This window comes from Bufo bufo, chromosome 3 (assembly GCF_905171765.1).
Source record: "Bufo bufo chromosome 3, aBufBuf1.1, whole genome shotgun sequence".
Lineage (NCBI taxonomy): Eukaryota > Metazoa > Chordata > Amphibia > Anura > Bufonidae > Bufo > Bufo bufo.
Genome location: NC_053391.1, coordinates 104,237,900 through 104,259,333, shown reverse-complemented (window position 1 = coordinate 104,259,333; position 21,434 = coordinate 104,237,900). Strand labels below are relative to the sequence as shown.

General features: G+C 43.7%; 1 protein-coding gene across 20 annotated transcripts in view; it reads left to right on the top strand.

The window, feature by feature from the left end:
* The window catches only part of MYO18A (myosin XVIIIA), a 316,966-nt gene that overhangs the window by 233,935 nt on the left and 61,597 nt on the right, over positions 1 to 21,434 (top strand). For all 20 annotated transcript variants that reach the window (XM_040423434.1, XM_040423435.1, XM_040423437.1 and 17 more), the window contains 5 exons: positions 4,770 to 4,881; positions 6,071 to 6,198; positions 6,660 to 6,814; positions 11,243 to 11,366; positions 12,846 to 13,046. In XM_040423434.1, the coding sequence (XP_040279368.1) occupies positions 4,770 to 4,881; positions 6,071 to 6,198; positions 6,660 to 6,814; positions 11,243 to 11,366; positions 12,846 to 13,046 (720 nt within the window). The remainder of the gene's footprint in view (positions 1 to 4,769; positions 4,882 to 6,070; positions 6,199 to 6,659; positions 6,815 to 11,242; positions 11,367 to 12,845; positions 13,047 to 21,434) is intronic.

The following is a 21,434-nucleotide window of genomic DNA, read 5'->3' as shown; positions in this document are numbered from 1 at the left end:
TAAACGTAATATTTTGGTGTTTTTTACTTTTTTTTTTAATACCTATTTCCCCCTTAGGGACTAGAACCTGGGATCTTTCATCCCTTGTCCTATTCACCCTGATAGAGCTCTATCAGGGTGAATAGGACCTCACACTATTCCTGCTGCCCTGTGCTTTGTGCACTCAACAGCAGGGAGCTTACCATGGCAGCCAGGGCTTCAGTAGCGTCCTGGCTGCCATGGTAATCGATCGAAGCCCCAGGATTACACTGCTGGGGCTCCGATCAGAACTGCCACTGCCACCAATGATAATACTTGGGGGAGGGGGGGGGGGCACTGCACCACCAATGATTCTAATTTATAATACTGTGGATGGGTACACTACAAGGGGCATACTATAGGCAGCACATGGGATGCGCCTGAGCTCTGGGTATACGTGTGCATCAAAATCAGAAGTTGCCACCGGCGCTGACCAACACGGGTCTTGGTGTACACTGACAGGACACCTACGGGGCGAGGACCGAGCTTGGGCATCACATGGGTGACAGCCCATGTACTTTTCCACACTGGCACAGAAGCAGATGGCGGTATAGATTAACCCTATGTGTAATGGGTCATGAGTAGAGACAGTATAGTACCAATGGACAGTGCATGGCGGAGAACCGCATATAAACATTGAGGTACAAAGACGCCTGCACACAGACAGGGCACACGCATGCAGCATCCTGCTGTACACTGCGAGCCCAGGGATAGCTGGCACCTATTACTCTGGCTGAATGAAATGCCAGTAAATCCCAGAACCCAAACAGTTTGGCAGCTGGGATGAATTGTGGAGGAGCCACCCTCGCTCTCCTCCGCCAGCACACGCGTGGTTAATGTATTTTTCATGAGGCCACACACGTACTGTGTACAGTAGACATAACTGCATACCCCGTAACGGCGTGTGCCAAATGTGACACATCCATCTCGTATCGTCGGCGCCGACGCTCATCCTCCTCATTGTCGGTGCATGCACCATCGGCGATAGGGAAATATATCGTCCCCGCAGTTGGAGAAGGAGGCGGTCCCTCCCCCCTGTACTGCTGCTGCCACCACCAATGGGCTGAAAGCAGGGAGGAGGAGGGGAGGGGCTATGGCCACTGCACCACCAATGAATATCGTTTATGCTTACAATACAAACGCAGGCTGCCATGCGGGTGCCGGACATATCCCATACCCGGCACCCAGCCTCTATGACTGCGCGAGGCGATCCGCCGCTATTAACCCCCCTAGGTGCCGCACCGGAGGGGTTAATAGCGGCGGATCGCAGCGCGCAGTCATAGAGGCTGGGTGCCGGGTATGGGATATGTCCGGCACCCGCATGGCAGCCTGCGTTTGTATTGTAAGCATAAACGATATTCATTGGTGGTGCAGTGGCCATAGCCCCTCCCCTCCTCCTCCCTGCTATCAGCCCATTGGTGGTGGCAGCAGCAGTACAGGGGGGAGGGACCGCCTCCTTCTCCCGTGTTGTTGAGAACATGGCCGCGCTGAGAGCAGCGCGTGTCATGTCAGTTTGTGAAAGCGGCAGAGCAGCGGCGGGTCTAGGTGCAAATGGCGACAAGACTACAAAGTCTTGTCGCCATTTAGCAATTCTAGGTCTCATTTGCGACCATTTTGGTCGCCATCTGGAGCCCTGCACAATAGACATCCTACACAAGGTAACAAGTGCGGATGTAATAATTAATATAACAATATAACAAAACAATAACAAACAGGTGCACTCTGCAGTATCACTAAATCCTCAAACTGATTTTAAAATTGAGAGATTAGTCAACATGTCCTACGGTGTAGAACATGTCTAAGCCCGGACACCGCGACAAGGTTTCTCAAGTAGCCCGCTTACATCTGCGGTCACACCGAGAAGGGAAATTTTCTTTCTCAGCATGGCCATGTCTTTAAGCTGCCGTTCCATGATCCTCAGCGCTGCCTCCCATTGAAATGAATGGGAGGCAGGAAGGACGTGGCAGCTAGTGGGTTTTTGGCGAAATTTTGGTGCGGCTGTCTGCACCAAAATTCCACTGTAAAACCTGCCGTGTGACCGGACCCTAACACTTGTAATTATATAGATATCCGATTATTATCAGTTATTATGCAGTGCAGTGGAGATTTCATAGTGTATTTCTACTTGTCTTACAACATGATAACCATGCTTATTACTATAGTTTATAATCCTAATGCCCAAGATCTACACATGCGTCAGGTTTTAAAAAAATAATAATTTAAATACCTGTTTGTTTTACAATGTGGACAGATGGTTCTTCAGTCGTTCCCCACATTTAAAAAGGAGCTTTCATCTGCAGTACATAACTTTTGGAATATATTTCTGTACATGACGCTATAGAAAGCTTCTGTCGCTCCATCTGCCTTGTACAACAAATGCCTCCCTTGCCTTTTGGCCATATTGTGTTGTGTAATGTTACGATACTATGCAGGTCTCACCGGCCTGTGTCCTACTGCTTGTTTATAGGGGATAGCTGCGCAGCTAATACTATAACACCGTTTCAGCAGTGCCAAGACTTTCCTTTCTATCCTCTTTTGTGTTTGTGTTGACACGGCTCCAAATCGGCCTTGCTGGCTTTTCTAATAATACTGATACTTATAAGTCTGGGATGGAGTGAAAGAGACTGGCAGCGAGATCTGTGGTCCGAGTACCTCTTGTGACTGAGAACACTTCAGATCGGTTTTGTCTGCCAGTGTTTAATGTGGGAAAAGTGTTCTTTTCAGGTTATAAAAGTCAAGCTCCGCGGAAAGAATAGACAGCCTCCATTCTTATACGACTTCGTGCCGAGGTTTCCTTTTTATAAAATTGCACTTCGTTTTCAGTCACTCTGGTGTATATATGTATCCTGGAGGAGAAAATTAACTTCTCTCGCTTTCAGGGCCATTGCATTAATGTCTGCTATTTGTTTCCCTAATGGTGACATAATTACATTTCCATAATGATCTATTTACCATTTAGATTAAAGGACTGCAATTCTTATTTGTAAACAAGATAAAACTTGTCTTGCAAAGAAACTTAAAAGCGTTTTCTGCCTATTTTTGCCTAATGCAAGCTTTTAGAAAACCTTTTAAATCGCTCTCCTCCAGTCAGCAGACAGCTTCCTCCCGTGTCTTTTGCATCTGAGTGCTCACGATACTATAATGCTATTACCCACTTGAGTAAAATCCCTTTAAACCAACATCCACAGGGCCTGATTTGAGGCTCTGGATTATCAGATGGTCATATAAAAGAATATAGATTTAAAAAGCTTATAAAGGTAGAGGACCTGCAGAAAACCCAAACAGTAGCAGTAAGGCTACTTTCACACTTGCGGCAGAGTGGCCGGAACTGCCTGCCGGATCCGGCAATCTGCATGCAAACGGACAGCATCCGGATCCGTCTTGCAAATTCATTGCAAGAACGGATCCGTCTCTCCGAATGTCATCCGGAGAAACGGATCTGTTATATATATTTTTTCACATCCGGATCCGGCATTGCGGTACATTTCAATGTAAATTAATGCCGGATCTGGCATTCCGGCAACTGATCCGGAATTTTGGACGGAGATGCTGCGGTATTTCCTCTGTCCAAAACGCCGTTCAGTGACTAAACGGAAGTCATCCTGAATGGATTTCTCTCCATTCAGAATGCATGGGGATAAAACTGATCAGTTCTTTTCCGGTATTGAGCCCCTATGACGGAACTCAGTGCCGGAAAAGAAAAACGCTAGTGTGAAAGTACCCTAAATCTGCTCCATTATAGAGGACCTGTAATCTGTGAGCTCCACTGGGATCAGAGAGTGATGGTAATGTCTGTAAAGCGCTGCGGAGTATGTCATCGCAATAAAGTGCGTAAAATAAATCAAAATCTCTCATGTCTGAATAAATAAATACCCTCAATAGAATAAAGATTCCATAACATCTATTCTTATATTCCTGTGTTATTCCTACTAGAAATGTATGAATAAATAGACAACTGGACGCTACCTTTCCCCTTGTCAAAGTTAAGTGTGACTCCACAGCCTAGCACTGTGAATTCAGTGATGTAGATATGTGCAGCTTCCTCTGGGGATAAAGTCGTCATTGACTGACACAATGTAATATTCTCATCTGTTTGAACAATCTGCCTCCAATTTAGAAATTCTGCTGTCAAGTTTAAATACATTCTGTCTTGTTTACAATTTTTTGGTTTAATTTTTTCATTTTTTTTTTTTTTTTTTTAATCAGGACCCTTAGAGGGGTTGTCTCACTTCAGCAAATCACATTTATCATGTAGAGAACGTTAATACAAGGCACTTACTAATGTATTGTGATTGTCCATATTGCCTCCTTTGCTGGCTGGATTCATTTTTCCATCACATTATATTCTGCTCATATCCAGGGATTACAACCACCCTGTAATCCAGCAGCAGTGGTCGTGCTTGCACACTATAGGAAAAAGCGCCCGCCTCTCTGGTGGCCAGAACCATGGGAATGTGCATAGGGACACATGGGCTCCTGTCCCGGCCACCTCGTATCTGGACTGCAGTGGTGGTCATAACCCATGGAAATGAACAGTGTATAATGCGATGGAAAAATTAATCCAGCCAGCAAAGGAAGCAATATGGACCATCACAATACATTAGTAAGTGCCTTGTATTAACTTTCTCTACATAATAAATTCCACTTGCTGAAGTGAGACAACCACAAAGGTTAATAGTTAAAATCAGATCAGCAGTTTGATATGGATATAAGCTCCGTAATATCGGGTAACCAGTTGTCTTAATGCCTAGGCCAAATATGAAGCCCTTAAAAAGCAGATGGAGTCCATGGAAGTGGAGGTAATGGAGGCCAGACTGATTCGTGCAGCAGAGCTAAATGGAGAGATGGATGATGATGATTCTGGTACGTTCACTCTTTATCTCCAAAACCGCTCTCCTCCGGGAGGTAGAAAACAATGGCCCAAATTTATTAATGTGTCTTTGCCAAAATTCTGTCTAACATGTGGTGCAAATTGACGCAGTTTAGTGCATATATGGTTTCTTCACTTCTTATCCCCAACATGCTTGCAAGGGTGCGGGCCATACCGGAAAGGGGCAGAGGTTTGTTGGAAAGGGTGCGGGGCCTAAGAGGCACCATTTTTTACCAAAGTTGCACCATAATTCTACCATAAAAATCTGTCTTTATAGTAAGCCAACCAGTAGTTAGTATAGAGTCAGCCCCCATAAATCTGGTGCAGGTCTAGACAGCTGGTCTAAGCTTACCCCATGCTTAGTATTAGTAAATCTGGGCCACCTGTACCCAAGTTGTGTTTCAAGGCTGTTTTAGAGGGTCATTGATTTACCTGACATCCCGGGGACTGTTTTCCTATGGAGGAGAGCTATTTTGAACTTTATTTCTACAAGAACACCTTTCATGAGGTTGTAAAATCTTAACCTGTAGGCCTTATTTACACGGGCGTAGTTTCGGTCAGCATCCGATCCGCATTTTTTGCAGATTGGATGCGGTCCCATTCATCTCGGAGGTGCTTCAAAAAATGCAAAGGCACACCTGTGTGCCATCCGCATCTATAGGTCCATTCCATGGCCCAGTAAAAAAACAGAACACGTCCTATTCTTGTCCGCTTTGCAGACGTGTGTGTGGGGTGGGTGGGTGGGGGTTGGTACGTGCCATGCTCGCAGCCGGGATCTGTGTTTTGTGGATCCCCGAATCACAGACCACAAAACACTTACGGCCGTGTGCATGAGGCCTCCTCCTGAGATGACATAAGCAAGGCCTTTTCTATAGTACCTGCCATGTGGAAATGTATCCTTTTGTTTATGTATCTCATTGGGCCTGTAAGTGTAGACGTTCTGCATTTTTCGCTTTAGTCGTATGGAGATGCAGACAAGTCTGTCTTGATCCAGTCTGTAAAAACATGGACGCCTTTCCCACATCTGTCTTTGGAAAAGGCTTTCCTCACAGGACAGAATCATATCTCAGCCATTGCTCATGCATGCAGCGCTATATATTAGTTTCGGTAGGAGTCAGCCACCTTGTACGCTCTTCCCAGTATCTTATCTTCAATATGTTTCATTGTCTCCTTTTCTTGCAGGAGGAGAATGGCGGCTGAAGTATGAGCGATCTATACGTGAGATTGACTTCACAAAGAAGCGGATGCAGCAGGAGTTTGAGGATAAGCTGGAAGTGGAGCAGCAGAGCAAGAGGCAGCTGGAACGCAGAGTAAGTCTGGTTTCCATTTTTTTTTCTACTGCAGAGTTACCCCACTGTATGGTAGAGAACACAACACATTTGTCTATGGACATGTGTGCTGCATGTCTAGTATTGTCTTGGTTTCACTGCACATCAATGTCTTCTTCAGTGCCTATTATAGAACGTTGTTTAGACAGGAGCACAATGAACATTTTTCTGCTTTTGACTTTCCTCAGATTTGGAACAATAATGCCTTTCAGCAACCATAACTGAAATCATGTCAAGTGGAGGAAGGGAATTGACAACTGCTGTAAACACATATCTGTTTCACAGCTCTGATTGTCATCTGGGTAGATTGCAGTATGGATTTAGTTTATGTTAGAGTCAGGGCCCTATCCAGGTTCATCTCAGGGCCTTCACCTCAGGGTCAAGTTATTTCTAGCCATTCTACAAGCTGTCCACTTGTGCGCATAAAACTTTTCTACGTTTAGCTTACAGATCTGCAGGCAGATAATGACGAGTCACAGAGAACGCTGCAGCAGCTGAAAAAGAAGTGCCAGAGGCTGACGGCTGAGCTACAAGACACCAAGCTCCACTTAGAAGGGCACCAGGGACGCAATCATGAACTAGAGAAGAAGCAGCGAAGGTCAGTGATAAGTTCTCCATGGTTCGCTACTCATATTCAGAGATTTTGAAAGCCGTTTCTGTTAACCAGCTAAGTAATATGTATTTATCTATGAAGTGTGGTTCATTATTGCACAACATTTGACTTGTGCAGTCTCTTTGATGTGTCATTTATGACAATTCATGCCGTGCCGCATAATCCATTATTTACATCATCAATGCTTTTAATTGTACATATTTCTTTTACAGGGTTTGTCTGTTTTGGACAATTTTTTATTTTTATTTTTTGTTAGGTTCCCCGTTGATTACTGATCACAGAGGGCCCCCAGCAATCGGCTGTAGTCTGTCAAAGTTGATAACAAGTGATCATTTGCCCTGCAGCACATTTAAAGTGTAACTATCATTTTAGAAAGAAAGGGCAGAAGTACTCAGCTCGGCACTGTGACACATTCTCAGGGCCGGTGCAAGGATTTTTGCCGCCCTAGGCAAGATAAAAATTGCCGCCCCCCCCCCCCCCCCCTCTTATCAGATGATCTGCCCTTATCATGACATCACATATGTTCCACCCCTTTCTCAGCTTTTAAATTAAAAGAACTGCTATGTTTCCCTTAGGGTTAATCAAGCTTCTTGTAGCTGTCTCTTTTTGCGGGACGGAATTGCGGACCCATTCATTTCTATGGGGCCGCACGACGTGCGGCCCCGATCCGGAATTGCAGACCCGGATCCGCAATTCCGATCCTGAAAAAAATAGAACATGTCCTATTCTTGTCCGCAATAGCAGACAAGAATAGGCATATTCTCTTAGTGCCGGCAATGTGCGGTCCGCAAAATGCGGAACGCACATTGCCACTGTCCATGTTTTGTGGATCCGCAAAACACACACTGATGTGTGAATGGACCCTAAATGTGAGGTAAATTTGTTTCCAATGTAGTATTAATAACTAAACAATTAAATAATAAACATATTGCATTGTCTACTTACCACCAGGACAATAAGATGATCTGCTCTCTGGCTGCAGTCTGGCTCTTGGTCTGGCTCTGGGGACTCCCTTGTCACTCTCTTCTTCCCCCCCCTCCCTTGTCACTCTCATTTCCTCCCCCCCCCCTCTTGTCACTCTCATTCCCCCCCCTTGTCACTCTCATTTCCGACCCCCCCCCCCTCGTCACTCTCATCCCCCCCTCTCTTGTCACTCTCATTCCCCCCCTCCCTTGTCACTCTCATTTTCCCCCCCTCCCTCCCTTGTCACTCTCATTTCCCCCCCCCTCCCTCCCTTGTCACTCTCATTTCCCCCCCCCTCCCTCCCTTGTCACTCTCATTCCCCCCCCCTCCCTCCCTTGTCACTCTCATTTCCCCCCCCTCCCTCCCTTGTCACTCTCATTTTCCCCCCCTCCCTCCCTTGTCACTCTCATTTTCCCCCCCTCCCTCCCTTGTCACTCTCATTTTCCCCCCCTCCCTCCCATTTGTTTCCTGCACCCGGCCGGACTGACAGGAAGTGGACACTAAGTGAGCACTTCCTGTCAGTCCGGCCGGGTACAGGAAACAAAAGCTCCTGTACTGCGGACCGAACAGAGCTCAGCCACGCTACATTAACAACAGCACAGAGCAGAGACAGCAGGCGCAGGCAGGCTGCGCAGCACTGAGCCGGCAGCCGGAGATTCTTTTAGAGCGGCAAGCGCTCAGCCTCAGCCGCTCAGGGGGCCCGAACCAACGTTTTTAGTTTGTTTTTTTTTAAACCGCAACGGGCGCCCCCTGCTAAATGGCGCCCTAGGCTTGCTTGCTTTGCTTTCTGAGGACAGCAGAGCAGAAATGAGCACTTCTTTGCCTTCATTTTAGTTACCTTTGGGGATCTCAACACCTGGACCTCTACCAGTCAACACATCTGATTTGTCATCAGGATTTTTAGGGCCCCATACAAACAAACTATGACCCTTTTCACATTTATAGCCATAACTTTTTTTTGTGTCAGTCCATTTTGCCATACACATCAGTAAGATGTGCCTGGCGATCTGCATTCCTGTACAGAGCATGCGATCAGCGTGCTCCCGCCAGACTTCAGAGATTTTAGCCTAGCGCTGTGAACTGGCACCTTCCTTATTTTTTTCCAGGCATTGAATCACAATATCAATTAAGTTGTCGTGACAAACGAATTTTGGCATCTTTCATGACTTCTTCACTTTATAATGATTTATTTAGAGCAGGGGTGCACAACCTGCAGCCCGGGGGCCACATGCATCCCTTAATACCATTCGGCCCCCAACTATCTGCATGTCTGTCTTGTGGCTGCTCAAATGTATTTTTGATGTATTCTCCTATTAGATGGGAATCCTGGAACTAGAACTAGACATTAATGATATATACTGTATGTTCAATATGCCATAAATACAGTATTTCAGTTGTTAATGCCCCTTTAAATTTTATTTTTGGCCCTTGACGTTCGTTCAGTTTGACAATGTGGTCCCTACACAGAAAATGTTGTGCACCCCTGATTTAGAGGATATAAGCCATTTCAGTGACGTTACTAATGTGTATTCTTACCTCTAGTGGGCACTTTATCTTGTAGGAATTAGGCAGCATACTCAATTTTGTAGACCCCAGCTTATTGGGATCTGTGGTTCTTTAAGAGTTAAAAAGAGGCAAGGAAAAGGATGACCGATGCTAGAATAACATAGACAGGAAGAGGTTACTGGACATTAAGACACTTTGTTTAAAAGTTTTCTTATGCAATTACATGGTCTATTTGTACTGTAGAGCATCAGTAGTTGTGGTCATTGTGTACAAGCTCCAGTAAACGCAATCATAAAAGGCTGTGGACGCCAGCCTCCCTGGTAGAAAGTTATAGGCTCGTGACCTCCGTCTTTATGAGTGTTAGTGGGTAATAGTGTATGTGCACGTTAAACATTTTGGGCTTGATGACCCTTTACGCTAATTAGTAATTTGTGCTATCCACATAATTAGTACGGTAATTCTTTTGCTTGAAACTTTTAGTTTTTAAAACTAAGTTCCATATCGACAGACTCAAAAAGAAAAAAAAAACTGGCAAAGCGAAAAGTTTGTGCGCTAAGTAAAAGTGCCTGTGGCTCTGTACACAATAGTGTTTGTCTCTTACTTTTACAGAACAATGTAGAAAACCTTTTCCATTATCCCCATTTTTTTGTATTTCAGATGCCTTGGTTTTGTTCTGCTCAGGGTGAACTCCAACAAATCTGCAACATAATAGGCATGCTGCTGTTTGAAAATCTGCAGCATACCTTTACATTCACAAAACTCCAGACCCCAGTGCATCGGTGTACTTGTATAATTTACAGCGGTAGTGATATTAAAGGGGTTTTCCTCTGGATAGGTCATGAGCATCTGATAAGAGGGGGTCTGACACCTGGGAACCCCTCCATCAGCTGTTTGAGAAGGCTCGCTGTAGCACCACAGCCTTTTCACAGCTCCCTACATTGTACAGCGGCTTTGCTTGGAATCGCAGCTCAGCCCCATTACCCTCAATGGGGCTGAGCTGCGCCCAGGCCATGTGAACAATAAACGTGATGTCACATGGCCTAGGCAAAGCTGTGAGAGGGCAACAGCACTACTGCTAGCGCCAGTGCCTTCTAAAACAGCTGATCAGCGGAGGCCCGGATGTTGGACCCCCACCGATCAGATACTGATGACTTATGCAGAGGATAGGGCATCAGTATAAATATCCTAGAAAACCCCTTTAATTGAACATTACTCACTGATATTTTGGCATACAGTTGTTTTAAAGGGGTATTTGCATCTGGACATTTATGGCTTATCCACAAGATAGGTGCAAGTTTTACCTCTGGAACCCTTTCCTATCTCAAGAACAGGACCCCACTGCACCCTGCAGTGAATGTAGCGCATTAGGATAGCCCTGAGCACTTACTGAGCTACTTTTGGAATTCCCATAGCAGTGAATGGAGAGAGCTGCTCTTTTGTTGCCTGCTCTCCTTTCACTATAACGCTCTGCAGTTCTTGAGATAGTGGAAGGTGCCAGAGGTGAGACCTGCACCTATCGAACATTTATAACCTATCCCGTGGATATGCTACAGATTTAACACACTTTTTCAGAGACTGATATATACTTTCAAGATTGATTAGTAAAAGTTGGTTTTAATCATGTCTATTAGAGAAGGGCTGGGCACCCAGCCTAGTGACTTTTAGGAATATATTTGTTATACAGTATTTATAGTGGGGAAAAAACTGTGATTTGGAGTTTTAAATCCATTTCTCATGTATTGTTCTGAACTTCACAGCCAAAAAAATTAAAAATCTTATATATTTATTACCCATGTTCTTGGGCTAAGTTTATTTTCACCTGGTCTCAAGGAGGTCCTCTGCAAACTCTCCCTAGTGTTTAATGACCTGTGCAGAAGTCTCTTTGTAAAGACATGTCTGTTCAAATCTGTGGAAATATGTTTTTAACCATGATCTTTCTTTCAGGTTTGACACTGAGCTGGCACAGGCACAAGATGAGGCGCAAAGGGAGAAGGTACTGAAAGAAAAGCTGAGCCGAGAAAAGGACATTCTCACTTCTGAGGTGTTCAGCTTACGACAGCAGCTGGAGGTAAGTCAGGAAAACGTACCTCCTGCCTGGAAGATGTTACCAGTTGGGGGTGTGTGCCTGCCCATTCTGACCCGACCCAAACAATTCGGTCAGTGTCAGACTGTACAGGGATCCCCCCTCACCCCAAACAGGTTACACCCCTCTGGACTTTTGTTGCAAACTGCTTGGAATTCATTCATAACCTCTAGCAGGAATAATAAAGAAATGGCGCTTCATGGAGTCACAAGAATAGATGCTCCAGAATTGTTATAACACGAAGAATGCAAGTAGCTACTAAAACAGACATGTCAGCAGAGGTGACTGGCCTTCTTTAAAGGGGTTCTGCAGTTTGTTTTAACTGATGATCTATCCTCGGACCCCCGCCGATCAGATGCTGATGATCTATAGTTAGATCATCAGTTAAAACAAACTGTAGAGCCCCTTTAAGTCAAAATACAAATGAGTAAATACTAGTCTGTGGTTAAAGGGGTTCTCCTGGGGAAAAATAATAATAATTCTAATAATAAAAATTAAAAAAAATTAAAAAAAGGCCTACTCACTTCACTGATCCCTGCCACGCCCATGCTGACACTGCCTAGATCCCACTGTTCTCTACTTCCTGCTGCAAGATTATATCCTGACACAGGGAGATGGGACCAATTACTGGCTGCGGTCATGGCATGGGACCATGCTGCAAAAGTTGTTCCTCCTGGCTTCTGCCTCCATTAATAATAATAAAAATAAAAAAAGGTAGTGTTGAGCGAACTTGTGTTTTAATTTCGGCATACAAGGTTCAGGTTATCTAAGAATTAAATTATGGATTCCGCTACCCTGGACCATAAGCCCCCTATTTTTTTTGTTCGCAGTATGTCGGCTGCCATTAAGTACCTGTGTTCTGCTGAGCTCTCCCATTTGCACAGGTTTCAGTTTGCATGTAATTTAGAGATATTGCACATAATACAATTCCCTATTATATTAGTTGAGGTGACACAGATATTGAAGTGTCACTTTACTGCACCCTGTTAGTATGTGGCAGACTGGCAGTGTATTATGGACTGTGGTAAGAAGAATATGACTGTGATGTTTATGAGCGTAAATGTATTAACATATGCAACTCACAGATCTGTTCTGCAAAATGATTTCCTGACATAATCCTGGAATTAGCAAGCATTTGTCTCTGTTTCACGTATAAATACTTGCACTGCCTGGCATACTTATGCTGCGGGACAGCATTTTATTCTCTCTTCCATCAGCTCAAACTTCTTTAAAATCAATAAGGCAGTGCTGTACTGTAATTTTGCCATTTTTCTTTTATACCTGCTCAGATGTTTGGTCAGAAAATAACCAATTTTTTCCAATATTAACTGCATTAGTTTTGCAATGTGCTATGCTTTCACGTGTCTCCGGTCATCATTCAATACGTTTGAAAGCTACTTGGTTTATAACCCTACACAAATCAAATATTTAAATGCTCTCTGTGATTTTGTTTTTCTTTATCAGGAGAAAGACTCTGAGATTTTAGTCCTCACACATAAGGTTGATCAGCTGGAGGTAGAACTTCAGGATATCTCCTCTCAGGAGTCCAAGGATGAGGCTTCTCTTGCAAAAGTTAAGAAACAGCTCCGAGATTTGGAAGCGAAAGTCAAAGACCAAGAAGAAGAACTTGATGAGCAAGCAGGAAGCATTCAGATGCTGGAGCAGGTACGTCCAAAGATGTAATTTAATAGATATGAGAAGACATTTAAAAGGATTATCCAATATTTAAAAAAAGAAAAAAAGCTCGCTCACTTCTTAAATGTCCCAGTGCTCTCGCACAACTACTCCAAGACTTTGCTCTCTGATCCCCGCCAGAGGTGTGGTAATGAGATCTTGTTCTTAGTTCACGTGACTGCCGCAGCCAATCACCAACCTCAATAGTAGAGTTTGCATGAATGGCACATCACCACTAATGGCAATAATTGGCTTCAGCATCACGTGATCGATGGATGGCACGTGCCCACTGCAGGCCCAATGGAGGTTGGAGCAGCGGTGAACTGGGCAGCAGCATGGACATTTAAATGGTAATTTATTTTATTTTTTTCTATTTTACAATACTCCCTGTCTAATTTTAAAAAATATTGGAGATCCGCTTTATCCGTTTCTTGGCACACAAATGATAAGCATAACAATCTCTGATATCTATTGATTGAATGGGGTTGGACTGGTTCTGTACATGCGAATGCCACTTGTGTGTGTGAATTCAGGCTCATGAATAGTCATCCTTTATACATTGTGCATTCAATATTTTTGAAACTTCATCATCGCTATGAATGATGTGCATAGGGGTAGAGTGCAATATGATTAGCAGAGATTGTATGATATATACACTACAAACAGTAGTGCAGGATACGGCAGCCTTTCTCCTAATATCCATGGGGTTCTTGGTTAAAGTGTAACTGCCATTTTCTTTTTGATAAATGTGTAGGGCAATTAATAATAAACATTTCAATATTCTTTATTGATTTTGCATTTTTAGTAAAAAAAAAAAACTGAAGTTAACTTTTGGCAGTGAGCGGCCACTCTTCACCATTCAGCACATTACTGAATAGCAAAGACGTTCCTCCCTCACTGCGCTGCCCTGCCCTCACTGCCTGCCTCATATATTCCCTAAAGCTGGCCATAAATGCGTTCAGTATTTCCGTACAGTAGTCTCCGTACAATCTGTATGCCTGGCGCGCTCCCCAACTATCTCCATACAATCTGTATGGCTGGCGCGCTTCCCAGTGCAAACTGATGCATTCTGAGCGGATCCTTTTCCATTCAGAATGCTTTAGAATGCAAACTGATCCGTTTTGGACCACTTGAGAGCCTTGAACGGATCTCACAAACGGAAAAGCCAAAACGCGAGTGTGAAAGTAACCTAAGACAGGGCAGTATATTCCAAACATATATAAAATATTTATGGCCAGCATGAGGGAAGCAGTGAGGACAGTGCAGTGAGTGAGGAACACTTTGCTATTCAGTACTGTGCTGAACAGTGAAGACGGGCGGCTCACTAACAGAAGTTAACTTCAGGGTCAGCAGGGAAGTTGTCTACTTCCTGCTGCAAGATGATATCTTGACAAAGGGACTTGGTACCTCTGCAGCCAATCACTGGCTGCAGATCATGCAGTGGAATCGGGGAGTAGTATGCCTTTTTCAATTAATTTAGACCATGCTGAAAAAGTTGTTTCTCCTGGTTCCTGCCCCCATTCAACTATAAGGACTTCAATTCAAGGGAATGGACAGGGCTGTGCTTGGTAAGCTGCAAGGAGTCTGCAGTCCTCACTGGAGCACTGCGGCCTCTTCAACCAACTGATGGGCGGGGGTGCTGTCTGTGGGACCCCTGCTAATCTGATATTGATGACCTGTCTTGAGTAATAATTTTTAATGTACACCTATGGCCTAAATTGCTCTCTTCAGGAATTCCTACAGTCTGCAAATAGAGAAAAGAGAAGATAGAAATTTCTCTGTAGCATGATCAGCTTGTTGGGGCAGACTCCAATCTTTTTTCTTTGTTCGCAGTATATTGGCTGCCATAAAACTAGAGCTCTTCCATTTGCACAGGTTTCAGTATGGATAACATGTGAATTGGAGATATTGCTCATAATACAATTTCCTATTATATTAGTTGAGGTGACACAGATATTGAAGTGTCACTTCACCCTGTTAGTATGTGGCAGAGTACTATGGACTGTGGTAATAAGAATAAATGTATTAAGGGGGTTATCCCATGACTAATGTAAAAAATCATAATCGTATTAGTACATGACAATCTCTTTCTAACTAAGCTAGAACCAGCCCTGTACCTCACATGGATCCAGAGAGCTCACCATTCATTGCTCTGCTAGATTTATATCAAGCTGTCAGCTCAAGGGGCGTGACTTTTCTGCTGCAGCTAAGGGGGCGTGTCCATGCTCTGCCTATCACAGCTCAGGGGGTGTGTCCATACTCTCCCTATCACAGCTCAGGAGGAAGTTGGAGGATAAAACTGAGCATGTGCGGCCATCTCAGTGAGCAGGACAAAGAAATAAGAAAAATTACAAACGGCCATACAGAAACATTTTATTGAATAACTCAGTGGCTATGCTAAATTTTTAATTACATGGAATTACAAAAGAATTCAGATCTAGATGCTGGTTAGAAAACTGTAGAATATTTTTCGTGGGACAACCCCTTTAACATATGCAACTCACAGATCTGTTCTGAAAAATGATTTTCTGACATAATCCTAGAATTAGCAAGCATTTGTGACTTGTCTTTGCTTCACATATAAATACTTGCATGGCCTGTTTTTATTTTTTTATTAAAAATGCTAAATCGATAAATAAAGTATATTGAAGAAATGTTTATAATCAATTGGCATTTAACAAAAAATGGCAGTTACACTTCATTTCATATATTAGTCGATTGCATTACTATCAGTTTTCTCTATGAATGTGAATAGTCTGGTTAATATCCCATAGGCCTCTTTCACATGAACGTGTGATGGGCGTGCCCGTGCTGTGTGCGGATTGCTGACCTATTCACTTGAATGGGGTCTGCGTTCCGTCCATTCCGCAAAAAGATATGACAAGTTCTATCTTTTTGCGGAACGGAAGCATTGAACGGAACCCCACGAAAGCACTCCGTAGTGCTTCCATTCTGTGGTTCCGTTCCGCACCGCATCTCTGGATTTGCGGACCCATTCAAGTGAGTGGGTCCGCATCCGTGATGCGGAATGCACACGGCCGGTGTCCCGTATATTGCGGACCCGCCGTATGCGGGCTGCAATACGGCCACGGGGGACAGACGGTCGTGTGAAAGAGGCCTTATTAGGAACATTGTAGACCAGAAAGCAATAGAAGTGGGGCTTCTCTTCATGGTACTGTAGTTGCCAAATAAAAGGGTTTAGACTTGAACATGGGTGACGAATTCTGATTACCTCCCTGTATCCTCAGCAGAATAAAGGTACCATTTATAATACTTGTATTCTTGGATTGCTAAGCAAAAGAGAGTTTAAAAAAACACCAATCAAAAGATCAAGATGTTAGCGCATACACTACGCCTGCCTTGATAATGCTGCCATTGTTTTCTGCCTTCATAATGCAGCCATTGTTTTTTCACTCTTTTTTTGTTGTTGTGCGGATCTTTTGCATTGAGGTATAAGCTTATGCTTTTGTGTTTTGAAAAATCTACTTTAGAAAAAGTATCAGAGTGTGACTAACTATGATTCAGAGGGATGTACAACATAACTCTTGATTCTCGGGATATCAACACAAGTTTTACTTTTCATGACAGTAATTTTTAGTTAAGACTCTTGGACTATTGTGTGCTTCAAGGCGTGAACAGTCTCAGCTTAACATGAAAGATGAGGGATTGAAATAAGGGTTTAAATAGAGACATTGGAAAGGATTTTAATAGATCAGACACAGTGCAGAATTCTAAGCAATGCAATGTCAGCTCAACCCAAGCAATAGAAAAGCAAGCAAAGTTGAAGTGTAGTTTTCAGTGTTTAAGAAAAGTTTTTATCTATGTTTTAAAGGGGTTGTCCAACCCACAAGCTACATTAATTAAAAGGGTTAGTCACCTTTACTACAGACCCCACAGCATCACCGGACATTCAGTTGTAACCATACTCATCACCGCCGCTGGATTACAATGAACGGCCTCTGCGGTGATGTGTCGCCCATATGTCACGTGACCCGGTGACATGATTCATGGATGAATAAAATGGTACAGCACTCTCCAATTATTATGCCAAGTGAAAAACCGCTTTATTTAGTGCAAACTCAAACAAGGTCTTCACATGAATATGTAGTAAATCAAATAACAAGGATACATAAGTGTTTGCGCCTTGTACGCGCAGGGACGTTTCTGTACTCCGGGACCTTAATCTCAATAGCCAGGAGGATATCTGTGAAGGGAGTGTTTCCCTGCGCTCCATTGAGATTGAGATGCTGAAGGACCGAGATGTCCCAACGTGTACAAGCCACGTACATGTATGTATCCTTGTTAGTTGATTTACTGCATATTCATGTGAAGACCTCATTTGACTTTGCACTAAAAAAAACTATTTTTTTCCACTTGGGATATCAATTGGAGAGTGCTGTACTGTTTTCTTATAGAAGTGGTAGAACTAGTAACCGTCTTGTAGCAGCTCCCCCACTGGCCCTTGAGTGTGACCTTCTACATCTTATGACTCATGGGTGACACGTCACCGCTGTGGTCATTTATTGGCTGCAGTGGTCACATGACCTGGCATCAAACCAGATATTGACATGGGGGACCCAGGACTTGCAGAGCTGGCAGTGATGGAGCCAGAATCCTGCAGCGGGGTTAATGTAATTATTATTACCACCGGGACCTGGCCACGCTCGCAGATCTGACGAAAAGCCACTAAATGTGAACAACTTCTTAAATGCCCAGCGTTTTAAATAAAGAAACAAACTCATCTGTTCCCCGACACGCCATTCCAAGCGCTGAGGGCCTTGACCTGGTGACATGCAGCACTGCAGCCATTCATTGGCCTCAGTGAATTTTTCTCAGAGAGGCAAGTGACCACAGAGGCTCAGTGGTCATGTGCTGCTCAGGGATATGTCACCACTGAGCCCATTGAATGGCTGCAGCAGTGTACTTGACCATGGATGGGGCATCACACTTCTGGTCCACAGAGGCTGGGACTCTAAATGTTACCATGGAGTGTCAGGGAACATGTTGAATTGGTTTCTTTATTTTAAACACATTCTGGGCCTTAACTTTAGTTTGGAGGTTGAACAACCCCATTAATGACATAGTTACATAGTTAATATGGTTGAAAAAAGACATAAGTCCATGAAGTTCAACCAAGGGATAGGTGGGAACGCGAATCCCAGAAGGAAATTAGATTAATGCTCATGAATATGTAAAGAAGTCTTCTCTATGTGTCTAAGGAGCTGATCAATGATTACCCTCTCCTTCTCACTATTCTATTAATACTGACAAACATATAAAAAAAAAGCTTCTGTATGTATCGCAGGACCTTACCCATGTACCCCTCTTCCCCCTGACTGTGACTAACAAACAATGGAGGCATGGGCCTCTCCTGTTTAATGTTACCAATTATTTCTAGGTATAATATTCCTTTAAACATTGATCTTTGGAGATTTTTAGGAAATATTTTAGCTAAATGAATTTTTAGAACAATCTGAATATTAACATAGGGGCAATAGTCCAGGCACTGTTTGGCAGTACAGCTCCTCTCTCTTCTGACACTGTATTTTTATTTAAGACCCTGTTAACCATCAGTCATACCGTGAATTCTGGGATTCAGGAATAAGATCATCTGAACACAGTTATACAATGCTACTAATATTCATATAGATATAGACAAATCACATACATAGTAAAAACTATCACTCTGACCTCTGTAACAAACCATATGGTCATGCCAGGGTGGAAAAAGACCTAAAAGTGGCCCCATGTGGTAGGCGGGTCCAAATTGACAGAAAGTGGGGCAACCGAATTGGGCAGTCCCAGCAGAACCAGATACCACAGTGCAGCACAAAATAATGTCTACGTTATGTTGAGAGCATCAGATGTTTATGTACCTTGCGGCCAAGAGGAGGGCTTGGGCGGCGCCCTGGGCATCGGCCCGCCGCAAAATAATACTGTACGGTCTATGGCCAGTCCGCCCATGGGTCATGCTATCAACATGGCTGATGCTCAAGGTGATACGAGAGGTGTAGTAACAGGCATCCTTTCTCACAGATGTTCCATTGGAGCTTGCAGTTCTTTGTTAAAGGCACAAAACTGTATACCTTCTGGCCTCCCTGAGATGCTTCCAGTGTGCAGTGCACTTGTCCTGTGAGTTAACCGCTCTGCAATGTGGCCTGGTGGTCGTCTGACCAAAACAATAAGACTATGCTACCTATCTAACTATCTCGCACAGTAAACAAGTAATAATTAAAGGTAGTAATCAAAATGATAATTAAAAGCAAAGAACATATAAGAATAATTGAAAAAAAATACCCTTCTAACACACGTAGGTTGAAGATTTGGGTCTTATGTTAAAAATATAGCTGCAATTGCTAATGCATATCTCTAGGTTAAAGAATTACAGTAAGGAGCTCTGACTCCTGGCCATTCAACCAGTCACCGTGAGAATAATAATAATAATAAAAAGAACTATAGTCGGTAAGAATTCATGTCCTTGTTCATCCGCTGCTCTGTCTCCTCCCTGGGCTGTTCTCAGGCCGTTACCTATATATCTTCCTGTTGGTAGCTGTAAAACCTAAAGAAGTGCCATTAGCTGTCCTCACATCAGGGAGCAATTGCAGAGTCAGCGACTGGGCCAGAGAGATGAATGGTCATCAGAAAACCTGTCTGGCCTCTGTTCCTATATGTTCAGCACTTGGAGCTGTCTCTTTGTTGCTTATATCTTCTATTTTGCAGAAAATGTGGCCCGAGAGCTGTGAGCAGGCATTTTACATGCACCTCTCCGGGGCAGTCTTTCCACTTAAGCAGTCACCAGGGTGTATTTTACAGATCAGGCTCTTCTCTGTATTGATGGCTCTTTCCTTGCTTGCAGAGGATTGACTTCCAAAATCTCTCTCATGTGAACAACTAAGGATTTTCTGCAAAGTTTGTGCATTGACAGCAATCACTACAGACAAAGACACAATGAACTCTAGGTTCCTGTTTGTCACTGTGTTGTATAGTGACATCACCTTTACAAGATGCTAGACTAATGCTGAATCAGTGTTAGAATTACAGAAGTTAAAGGGATACTCTGCATGGAATTGAGAATTCAGCTCTCCCAAATTTAGGCTCAGCAGTGGTTTATAGCTCCTGTGACCCCCAGAAGCCACATCACTCTTGACCGTGCACTGAATCTGCTTTTGCAACTTTTTCACTTGATTGGGGCTAAGCTGCATTATTAGACAGAGCATGTGGACAAGCAGGAGGATTTTCTGCAATAAAAGGCCAATTTCTGTTTCTATTCTCATCCTCATTAAAGGGAAACTGTCAGGAGATTTGTGCTACCCAAACCAGAGTCAGCAGGAATTAGGAAACCTCGACAAGCTCCCCGGTTACAATCGGCTTAAATGCTGTGTTTCAGAGAAAATGTAGTAGAGTCCTGGGGACACATCCCTGCCATCTTTTCCCCACCCAGCTCAGCTTCATTGACAGATCTCTTCAAGCTGAACCAGATGGGGAAAAGCCAGAGGGAAGTTGTCCCCATGACCTTTCTCCTGATTCTTGCCTTTGTTTTAAAGTATGGGGGCAATTCATCATTCCCCCTACACCTTTTTTTGGCTTAAAGTCACCAAACCCCGGTTTTCTATGCCATGGCAATTTTTTTTTTTATAGTCGCAACTGGCATTTTACACTACCCTCTCCTGGTTTATGAAATGTGGGCGAGACCGTATGACTGAACTTTACGGCAGCTCAGAGTTTCCGTTTTTCATTCTGGCACACGGACTGCCAGAGGAGGCATGTTATTGATGACGAGTTTTCTCTGAATCATAGCTGATTGCAACCAGGGAGCCTGTATGGATTTCATGCTGCCTGTGGTTCATGCAGCATGAATTTACTGACCGCTTCCCTTTAAAGGTTTGAGGAGTGAGTATTGAAATCTCCACCAAAACCAAATTTTCATTTGCAATACGCATGAAAAACAATGCAAGACCTCTCTTCCACAATTTATGGGCGTTATCCAGGAAATAAATATTGTTGACCTTCCCTCAGGGTAGGTCATCAGTATGAAAATGGGAGGCACCCCCCAACCATCGGCTGTTTGAAGGTGAGCGCTGTGGCCTTTACAGTGTATGGCGCTGTGCTTGGTAGACTGTGTATAGTGGTTGTGCTTGGTATTCCAGCTCAATTCCATTCACTTAAATGGGGCCGAACTGCTCAATGGCCATGTGAAAGATAAGGGGCCACAGCACACACCCAAGCACAGCAACCACTTCAAATAGCTGATTAGTGGAGGTGCCGAGAATCCGATTACCACCAATCAAATATCGATGACTTATCCTGAGCATCATTATTTAAGTCCTGGACAGCCCCTGTATGTCATACCAAAGAATAAGTAAATGAAAGACATTTTGT